General features: G+C 40.4%; 1 protein-coding gene across 1 annotated transcript in view; it reads left to right on the plus strand.

Moving 5' to 3' along the window:
• The window catches only part of Tnmd (tenomodulin), a 15527-nt gene extending 7936 nt beyond the window's left edge, over nucleotides 1-7591 (plus strand). Inside the window, exons 3-7 of the mRNA XM_052171656.1 lie at nucleotides 1599-1739; nucleotides 1955-2056; nucleotides 4976-5129; nucleotides 6835-7001; nucleotides 7382-7591. Coding sequence (XP_052027616.1) covers nucleotides 1599-1739; nucleotides 1955-2056; nucleotides 4976-5129; nucleotides 6835-7001; nucleotides 7382-7591 — 774 coding nt within the window. The remainder of the gene's footprint in view (nucleotides 1-1598; nucleotides 1740-1954; nucleotides 2057-4975; nucleotides 5130-6834; nucleotides 7002-7381) is intronic.
• The last annotated feature ends 3196 nt before the right edge of the window (nucleotides 7592-10787 follow it).

Here is a 10787-nt window from a genome sequence, read left to right on the forward strand (position 1 = left end):
CCCCAAAAATGTCCCAAGTTATAAGTTGCATGTTCAATCCTGAAATACAATACATCATGGGACTGGACCTCTTAGTGAAAGAATTGTCTCTTTTAGAGAACAGAAGGAAGTTTGGGGATTTATTTCAGCCACTCAAGAAAGTCTTGATAAACAACCTTTCAGAAGCACTCTCCTTGAAAGATTCTGTTAATTTATGGTACCTCACCCTGTCACCAAAGGCTATCTATCCAGAGGAATCGACCGACATTGAAAACAATAGAATCAAGTTTTTAAAACATAGCCCAGCAGTAACCTGAGTGGGAACGGTTATCCTATAAAATAGAAGATTAAGGGAAGGCAGATGATTGCTAGATTTTTAACAACAAAGAGAAATAAATCAGTGCAGGATGAAACTGTGACTTAATATTGGCCAATATCATCTTCAGGTTCTAAAAAGGGCAAACGCAATACTATTGAGGCACTGCTAAAATCCAGATAGATACAGGAATAGAGAGTAATACCTAACCACCAATCTAATTTCTAGGATGTGTGGATTTCACAGAAGGGATGGGGAGAGTAATCACAGAACACTTAGAAAGGAAGCAGCAGCTCCAGGAAGTAGCCCAGGCTTGAGGCAGAATATCATTTGCTATGTAGCCAAGGTTGCTGAGAAAAACATGGAATGCTTCATAATTGGCTCAGCTACTTGGCTTAAAGTTGTTGCAACTCCTCCACTGCTGGTAGAGTTGCAAATTGGTACAACCACTCTGGAAATCAGTCTGGCGGTTCCTCAGAAAACAGGGCATGTCACTTCCGGAGGACCCTGCTATACCACTCCTGGGCATATACCCAGAGGATTCCCCAGCATGTAATAAGGATATGTGCTCTACTATGTTCATAGCAGCCCTATTTATAATAGCCAGAAGCTGGAAAGAACTCAGGTGTCCCTCAACGGAGGAATGGATGCAAAAAAAAATGTGGTATATATACACAATTCAGCCATTAGAAACAATGAATTCATGAAATTCTTAGACAAATGGATGGAGCTGGAGAACATCATACTAAGTGAGGTAACCCAGTCTCAAAAGATCAATCATGGTATGCACTCACTAATAAGTGGATATTAGCCTGGAAACTTTGAATACCCAAGACATAACCCACACATCAAATGAGGTACAAGAAGAACGGAGGAGTGGCCCCTGGTTCTGGAAAGACTCAGTGAAGCAGTATAGGGCAAAACCAGAACAGGGAAGTGGGAAGGGATGGGTGGGAGAACAGGGGGAGGGAAGGGGGCTTATGGGACTTTCGGGGAGTGGGGGGCCAGAAAAGGGGAAATCATTAGAAATGTAAATAAAAAAATATATCGTATAAAAAAATCTTTTCAATAAAAGGATTTAGTCCACTTAAAAGAAATACGAAACCCTGACTCTGAACGGATTCCCTAAACACCGAAAAGCATCCCACTTTAATCGTAAGTTTTAGAGACTGTTCAATGGCAAGCTGCTGAGATGACCCCTCAGTATAAAGGTTCTAGAAAGAGAAGGTGGCCCTGGTATTTCCCTAGGTAAAGCATTTTCTGAAGGGGCACCCAGACAGTCTTTCCTTCCTCTGCTCCCCAGACCTATGACATGGAGCACACTTTCTACAGCAATGGTGAGAAGAAGAAGATTTATATGGAAATCGATCCCATAACCAGAACAGAAATATTCAGAAGTGGAAATGGCACTGATGAAACATTGGAAGTCCATGACTTTAAAAACGTGAGTTGACTGTTTTTCCCCTGAAGCTTTTCACTTAAAATACTGTAATAATTGAATTGCGTTGAAAAAAGAAATAGCCTTTAACCTTCATTTCATTTACGACAAAGCTTTCTCTTTGAACTCAACATTTGCTAGTCTGGGGCTCTGATAGGTCATGGAACTCATTAATTGAAACAATCACAGGCAATTAATCATATTATTGTTTTGTTTTATAGGGATACACTGGCATCTACTTTGTAGGTCTTCAAAAATGCTTTATTAAAACTCAAATCAAAGTGATTCCTGAATTTTCTGAACCAGAGGAAGAAATAGATGAGGTACGTGAGAACAATGGTCACACTAACAGGCATCACTCACTTACTGGCTGGCCACTGGACTAAGTGCTCACTTCTCATTAAATCCTCAAACAGTCTTGTAAATAGGAATTATTATTATTCTCATTTTCAGATATAGGATCTGTGATTTAGGACCAGAGAGTAACTTGCTGAAAATGCACAGCAAGTGAGTAGCAAATTGGGTTTCTTTAACTGAGGACTTTTAAGAAAATGAAGTTTGTGGTTTAGGGTATAACACTATACTTTTATACCTGAATACCTATAAAAAATCAAAAATACAAAAAAAAAACTATATTTTTTTTATTCCTGAACCAATAACTTCTGGTGAGAGGAATTGATCAGAGGAATGAAATTAATCATGAGTATGATAAAGACTTGAAGAAAATTAGTCCAGGGATGGAGATGTGGCTCAGGGATCCTTAGTTCAATTCCCAGTATTCACATCAGTCAGCTCACAGCTGTCTATAATTCCAGTTCCAGGGGGATCCAACACATCTGGCCTCCAGAGACAACTTCATTCTTATGCACACATATATCCCAATAACTTTGGGTATACACATGCATACTCAAAACTAAGAATATAATAAAAATAGGGGCTGGAGGTCTATCTAGCTTATAGATTAAGAATACTGACTATTCCAGAGGACCCACATTTTCAATTCTCAACACCCATATGATGGCTCACAACCATCTGTAACTCTAGTTACAGAAGATCCAATACCTTCTTCTGGTAAAGCAGATATACATGCACACATATACCTAAAATAATTCTAAAATTAAGTAATAAAAATAAATTGTGTTTAAGACTGGAAATTGGTCTCAAGGCTACAAGAGGGTTCATACCACTTCCTTCATGCTCCAACATTGACCCACTTTAAAGGTTTCTGTTCGTTCCCATTACCACTCTATGCTGAGCTGCTGGTTTAACGATCCACAGCTCTCCTCAGAAGAAGCAAACGCAAAGGCAAAAAATGTCAACCTAAGATGAATTCTCTGGATCCACTAATAAACTGGGATGACTAGGCCCCTGCTGCAATTAGGTGAATGAATAATCCCAGGAAGCCATGTGAGATGGGTCATCACCTGCCTGTTAAAATGGCTCCGCAGTTAAGAGCACTGACTGCTCTTCCAGAGGTCCTGAGTTCAAATCCCAGCAACTACATGGTGGTTCGCAACCATCCGTAATGAGGTGCAACACTCTCTTCTGGTGTCTCTGAAGACAACTACAGTGTGCTTACATATAATAATAAATAAATCTTTACAAAAAATTACATCAATCCTCACCATCCTTGAGGTTGTTTTGGGTTAGTTTAATTTGGTTTTGTCCAGACAGGCTCTACCAGAGCTTGACCAGCCAACCATCGGACTGAGCACAGGGTCCCCAATGAAGGAGTTAGGGGAAGGACCAAAGGAGCTGAAGGGGTTTGCAGCATCATAGAAGGAACAACAATATCAACCAACCAGAGCCCCTGCCTCCCAGAACTCCCAGGGACTAAAACCACCAACCAAAGAGTACACATGGAGGGACCCATGACTCTGGCTGCATCTGTAGCAGAGGTTGCCTTATCTGACATCAATGGGAGGAGAGTCCCTTGGTCCTGTGAAGGCTCTGTACAAACAGGCGGCAATGAGAGGCTAAAGCGATATAATAGGATTTTCTGGAGTGATGTAGAAACAAAGACCATATCTTCTCTGGGCCCTAATTTTTTTCTTCAGTTAATTTGGTGAGATTTTTCAATAATCCACATATTCACCTCATGATAGTAAAATCATCTCATCTCCAAGAAAACAGAATGTCACACAGCAGGTCTCTTTTAGTGCGACAAATTTGTGGTTGGAAAATTACAAAAGCCTGGACTTCTTTTGGAACAGTGTCCACGGCATGCACCTGGAAAACATGCAGAGTCAGTTACCTAAATAGCCCCGAGTTTGCTAACAAAACTAGGGAGCACATCAAGCTCATTTTCTGCAATCCCTTTCGGTGTGTTCCAAGGTGTACAGACTCAAGGGGGAAAGAGCCAGGACTTGAAAGTTGTGAATGGTTCAGAGAAAAATTGCACAAAGACATATTTTGGTGAATAAATAAACACTCTGAAACCTCAAAAAGCCAGGAAGAAACAAAAAGAAGGGAGAAGAGGCCTTATTAAGAGCAGGTGTAAAGCCATGAAACCGCGTTAGTAAGAACTGGGTATTCGAGGCAACTACTTCCAGCAGAAGAAAGGGAAGAGAAGGTACTTTTAACAAAATTCTGCAAAGCTCTGTAAACCAGAGGAGCCCTCTGTGAGATAAACATTAAGCATTTAGAATGAATGGGATTAATGAGTTCACTTTCTGTAAGCAGAAGACTTTAAAATATGAAAAGACAAATTTCTTGGAAATCCAAAATGATAGGTTAATTGGCTATTTAATGGATCTCACTAGCTTAGATTATGAGGGTTTTTTGTTTTGTTTTGTCTCATTTTTTTCCATCTTGAGGTAAAATCTTGTGTTTAATCTTAGCCACACTAGTAAAACATGGCAGGCACTCACCCATTTAAAGGGAAGCCATATAAATCACTCAGTGTACAAGCTCAAATTAAACTTGTGTGGCCCAGGGAGTGCCCAGAACACCATGAAAAGCCTTTCAAGGGAAATGATGGCAGGCAATCCCCTTTTTTAGTGAGTAGCCTTGCAGCCAGACTCAGAAGTAAAGGCTCTGTCGTTAGCTCTTCTATGTGCACCTACTGTCAGCATGGCATGGAGAAAGCTCATGAGCAGCTAGGCCCAGCCTTGCAACTCAGGCTCAAAATAGACTGGTTTTTTTGTTTTTTTGTTTTTTTGTTTTTTTTTTTTTGATATATCATCTAACTGGCTGCATGAATTCTTCTACAATCCCAACCCTAACCTACTTTCTTCTTTAAGAATGAAGAAATTACCACAACATTCTTTGAGCAGTCAGTGATTTGGGTTCCAGCAGAAAAGCCTATTGAAAACAGAGACTTCCTGAAAAATTCTAAAATTCTGGAGGTTTGCGCTAATGTGACCATGTACTGGATCAATCCCACTCTAATAGCAGGTATGGTCTCCTATCCCCATCTGTTCCTTCCAGTGATGGTAACATGCTAGTCATGGCGATACACATCTGTATTCCTAGTACCAGTACCCAGGAATCTGAGGCAGGAAGATTTTGAGTTTGAGGCCAATCTAAGCTAGAGAGAGAGAGAGAGAGAGAGAGAGAGAGAGAGAGAGAGAGAGAGAGAGATTCTAACAGGTTAATGTTTCCAGCATTGAGAGACCACATTTCTATAAAAACAAATGATCAGTTTATACCTTCTTGGAAGAAACTGTATATGCTGACTGTGGTGAAGAGGGAAGTTTTCACAGCCAAGTTATAAATCAGATAAATTAATGCTGACAGGCTTTTAAAATATCTCAGGAAAGGTAACACCACCATAATGTAACCAGTGATAGCAAAAAGCTAATCTATCTTTCTTTGTACATCTATATTCATTGCAGCAGGGATAGCAGACTATTCCTCAAAACCACAGTGGGCCCAACCCAAGAACTGGAGAGAGAAGAGACCAAACTGTGCACCACTGCCTCAAAAATGCTCATGTCAAATGACATTCCACCCCAGAATATAGGACAATCATGTGTGTGTGTGTGTGTGTGTGTGTGTGTGTGTAAAGAATCACTATAAGTGGGATTGAAGGTTAGAGGTCCAGAGCAGAAAAGTACAACCTTCAATTTGAGAAGATAAAGGTCCCTAGACATGTTATTCTGTCTTGGTGTCACAGACTTTGGCCTCCCTTATTCTGCGCAAAGATGAATTCTATATTACTCAAGACAGGACAGTCCCAACAATGCAGGCTTCCAGTGGTATTATTTGGAGTTGTTTGTTTGATTGTGAGTTTTATGTTGTTTGATTTTAAAGGTGACAAATGTACTCTGGTATCCTGGACTTGGATGCTGCAAAACAAAGAGCAAGGATGGAGAAATATTGATGACTAGTCTGTAACTTAATTAATGCCAATGAAACAATGCCTCCTTATTAGTTTTGACAGTTTGACCACAGTTGTGTAAGATAACCAGAAAAGGAGTGAAAAAATATGTGGAAGCATATACATTCAGCAAGTCTTCCACAGACCTAAGTTGAAAATAAATGAGACCCACACAGGGGTGGGGACAGTGCTGGAGAGATTTCTCAGTGATTAAACACACTTGTCCTCTGCAAAGAGGACCCAGGTTTGCTTCCCAGTACCCACATAGTGATTCACAACAATTTTCAACTCCAGTTCTATGTTATTTGATACCCTGTTCTGTCCTCTGTGGACATAATATGTGTGTGGTGCACAGACATACATGCTGGCAAAGCATCCATATATGAAAGAAAAAAAAAACCCATAAACTTAAAACATTGAGAAACAAAAGAGAAATTATGGGAGAGCTGCTAACATCAAATCAAATTAGACAATCAAGAAATATTTTTGATCACTTGCAGCTAAAAACCATTGAGGGAGACAGAAGTCTCCCTCTTATTACTCTGTTTCTAAGAAAAGGAGTAAGTGTTTGATGTCAAACGAGCACTGAGGTTGGTGAGAAGCCAAATAGTCTCTGACCTATCCACTTAAACAACTAGGAAATGCAGCACATGTGGGCCTAAGTTATTCCAGCCAATAGGCAGACAGAAACAGCTCTCCTCCACTTTTGTTTTCCTAAACCCCTCCTCTCCGAAGTGCTTGCAAAGTGATGGCATCCCAATGTTGTGTTTGTTATCTTAGTTTCAGAATTACAGGACTTCGAGGAGGATGGTGAAGATCTTCACTTTCCTACCAGTGACAAAAAAGGGATTGAGCAGAATGAGCAATGGGTGGTCCCGCAAGTGAAGGTGGAGAAGACCCGCCACGCCAGACAAGCAAGCGAGGAAGACCTTCCTGTAAATGACTATGTGAGTGCTGCCCTCTGCACTCATGTTCAGTGCAGAAACAAAAGAACTCCCATAAAACTTACTACCTCTCAAAGCACTTAGAAAAATTATCATGGGTTTATCAAACACTTAAGAAACTCAGACTCTCTAGGGAGTGTGTTCAAAACCAATCTTGTTGCTGGGTGGTGGTGGCACACGCCTTTAATGCCAGCACTTGGAAGGCAGAGGCAGATGGATTTCTGAGCTTGGGGCCAGCTGTTGACATAGCTACATCTCCATGATTTGGCTAAGACATTTAACTTCTCAACCCCCAACTCAGAGTCACAAAGTCCGCCCTTGCTTGACGGGCCCTCCTCTCAAAGAGTTCTCCATCCAACACTGTCTTCTCCTTCTTCTTTCAGACTGAAAATGGAATCGAATTTGACCCCATGTTGGATGAGAGAGGTTACTGTTGTATTTACTGTCGTCGAGGCAACCGCTACTGCCGCCGTGTCTGTGAACCTTTACTAGGCTACTACCCCTACCCCTACTGCTACCAAGGAGGTCGAGTCATCTGTCGTGTCATCATGCCTTGCAACTGGTGGGTGGCCCGCATGCTTGGGAGAGTCTAATAGGAAGTTTGAGTTCAAATGCTTAACCTTCTGGTCGCCAACATATAATTAATGCATGCTACTCCATGAATTTCTGCCTATGAGGCATTTGCTTCCAAGTAGCCTATCCTTCAAAATTACTTGTAGGATATTCCTCTCTTCATGTTCTAATAAACTTCTACATCATCATCATCAATGGCCTTGTTGCTGCTGAACACAATGGGGAAGTGTTTGCTGAGCATACTCCTGGCAATTGGAATGGACTAGACCCGCCTAAGATAGATGGCAAAAATGCCAGTTTGAACTACATCACTAGGCTTGAGTAGAGCCTAATAGTTCCCAAATCCCCTATTTTTACTGTGCTGTTTTGACAAAGTAAATATGAAGGGGTGATGGCAAAATGTCCCCAGAAGCAATGAAAAAAAGCATAAACTTCTATGCATAGTCCCAGTGCTTAATTACCTGAAAGGCATACTGTGGACTTAAGTGTCTATAAAGCTGCTGGGCGGGCAGTGAGTCACAGCAGGCCAACATTTAAATATTCTAACTGCTTCGACTCAGCAAAGGAGAAAGCTAACTTAGCAAAAGGGGTCCTGGGTTTCCCTCAACTCTAGACAAATTCAACATTTGAGAACCTTCGCATCTGACTTTTCTTTACCTCAGTATCTGGTTACATAATGTTCCAGGGCAATTTTATGAAACATGAAGACTCATAAATAAAAATCCATTGAAACAGATGGACAAAAGTACTGAGGTGAAAAATCAAATGGGCCTTTTCCTCTCAGACTAGAGGGAACTAGCCATTTGCTTCTTAAAGGAATGGTAAGACCTAGTTCCCAATTACCCTACATTTTCCTTAGGAATAGGAAAGAATACAAAAGTAAAAGAAAAAAAAACTGGTTAGAAGGTAATGTTAACTTTGATGTCCCTGCAAGGTCAAATTTCAAAATTCATGCTCTGCCAATCTGTCACACCCCTTAAAGGTTCATTTGTAGATGACATCCTGCATTGCTCAATGATACATTATTGTGTCATGACAAGAACTGTCTAGAAATTTCCATCAAATAAAATCCTCACCTGGTCTACTTTTGTAGACCAGGAAGTCATATTCTCCCACTTAACCATTGAGAAAATACATAGATATCTATAACTAAGACTGACAGGATTAGCAAGTTACTAATTAATAGCATCCATGCTGTACTTAGATTATTAATACTCACAAAATGAAAGTACAATCAGATATATCTAACAATGTTCCCTCTATTATTAATTACTTCAAAGGCCCCAGACTTTTTTGGATTACTCCAATTATAATAGGAATTAATTTATGTTTGAAATAGAGAAATGTGAAAGATAAGATCGATTTGAGGCTGTATGAACTTATTGTTAGCTATCATTTTTTGAATAAATTATTCTTTTTAACACTGTTTCCAATGATTAGCCAGTAACTTTAAGTTATGGAGACACTAAAAATTGAATAGTCTCTAGGACACTATATATGCCTTGCTCTGTGGAGGTTACACATTTCCTAAGAATGACAACCAGCATACATGTTTGCAAATACAGGAACATATAGAAAAATAACTACAGTTGTATTTCCTGGGTATATGTGCATAAATGTACACCTATGCACACCCACATTTATTAGGAAGTATAGAGTATTCTATGAAACAGATTTGGAGTCAGGATTCCTCTTCACATCTTCCCCTCCTTTCTTTCCTTGTACTTTACATCCCTTCTCTGTCTCAATTCTGGAATATGAACCCTTAGTCTTGAGCATGTGAAGCACAGAAAGCATCTCTTATTGCAATAACATACCTCAACCCACTAGGAATTTCACAGTGTGGAAGTACGAGTCCTTTAATGAGGCAGACTATCAATCCAAGCAGGGAAAGAAAAGAGCAGGTTTAAGTAGCATTCAAACCATCTCTTGGTTTACAGGGAAGAAAAACAGCACCACAAAGAAGCCAATGAACCCATATATACATTAGTCTCTTTCAACTTAGGTACAAGACAGAAGGGGAAAGGAGACAGTGTTACCACTTCTGTCAGAGTTTTTTGCCTTTGAGTTCTGTGTGAAAGCCTCGCCACTCTATAGCCTCGCCACTCTATCGCTCCTGCCACACTCAGATCAACTCAACTAGAGGTACAGCAGCCTCACTTACTCCTGCCTCTCTTCACTATGTCTACTTCCCAATCCCAAGGAGCAACACCAAAGAAACCTCAGTGCCCCTGTGTATGTGTCACCTGTGTATGAATGTGTACTACATGTATACCTAGTTGCCTCAGAGGCACAAGATCTTCTTGAAAATGGAGCTAAAGGCTCCATGTGTGCACTAGGAACCAATCCCAGTCCTCTGTAAGAATAGTGAGTGCTTTTAACTGCTGGGCAATCTCTTCTGGCCCCTGTATTTGGTATTTAAAGTAATCTCTCCACTGGCAGAAATTTAAATGTATCTCTGTCCTCTACGCCAGGCTCTTACCAAATGCTCCCAATTCTCCCTCCTAAATCACCCCTCAATTGTGTTTATAGTCCATTTCGCACTCTTAGCCTTAATGGTGACCACCTGTCCTTGATGAAACTCCAAGACTGTAGACTGAAGTTAACTTAAATGCTTTCACATGAAGTTTGCTCTTTACATACAGATTTTCATTCATGTCATTTCTTACCTGATGGTCTATAATAGCTACTTATTACATTAATAATCAGGTTTAACTTCCATAGAAGATACCCTTAGCTAAACTACTCAATGGCTACCACTGATCCCCCTTCTCCTCTCACTACCTTATCTCACCCTTGGCACTCCTCAAGAACCTTAGCTTCATGGCCTGCTTGCCCAGTCACCCCATCATCTCTTTTGCCTCTTGCCCATACAGGAAATCTAAATCATCTGGATTTCAATATGGGATCTAAAGTATACAGGACACTCCTAATTATTTTTTTAAGGCAATGAGGTAGAAGAGAAGAAAGAAGGTAGGAGAGCAGAGGCTATAAAAGAGCACAACTCCAAAGCCCTTAGGAATCCTACAAAAGGTTAGCCTTGAGCTCTGTTCAAACTGGGGAAGAATTATCTTACTTAAATCCATTTGTGTATTCATCATCTTCTGACAATTATAACAGTGACGAATGCCTCTAATCAAAGAATGATTGAACATTTCCATGACTGCCCACAGCCTAGGCATCTATTTCCGTTATAAAACTGTAGCCTTTTGCATT

Source organism: Apodemus sylvaticus, chromosome X (assembly GCF_947179515.1).
Source record: "Apodemus sylvaticus chromosome X, mApoSyl1.1, whole genome shotgun sequence".
Classification (NCBI taxonomy): domain Eukaryota; kingdom Metazoa; phylum Chordata; class Mammalia; order Rodentia; family Muridae; genus Apodemus; species Apodemus sylvaticus.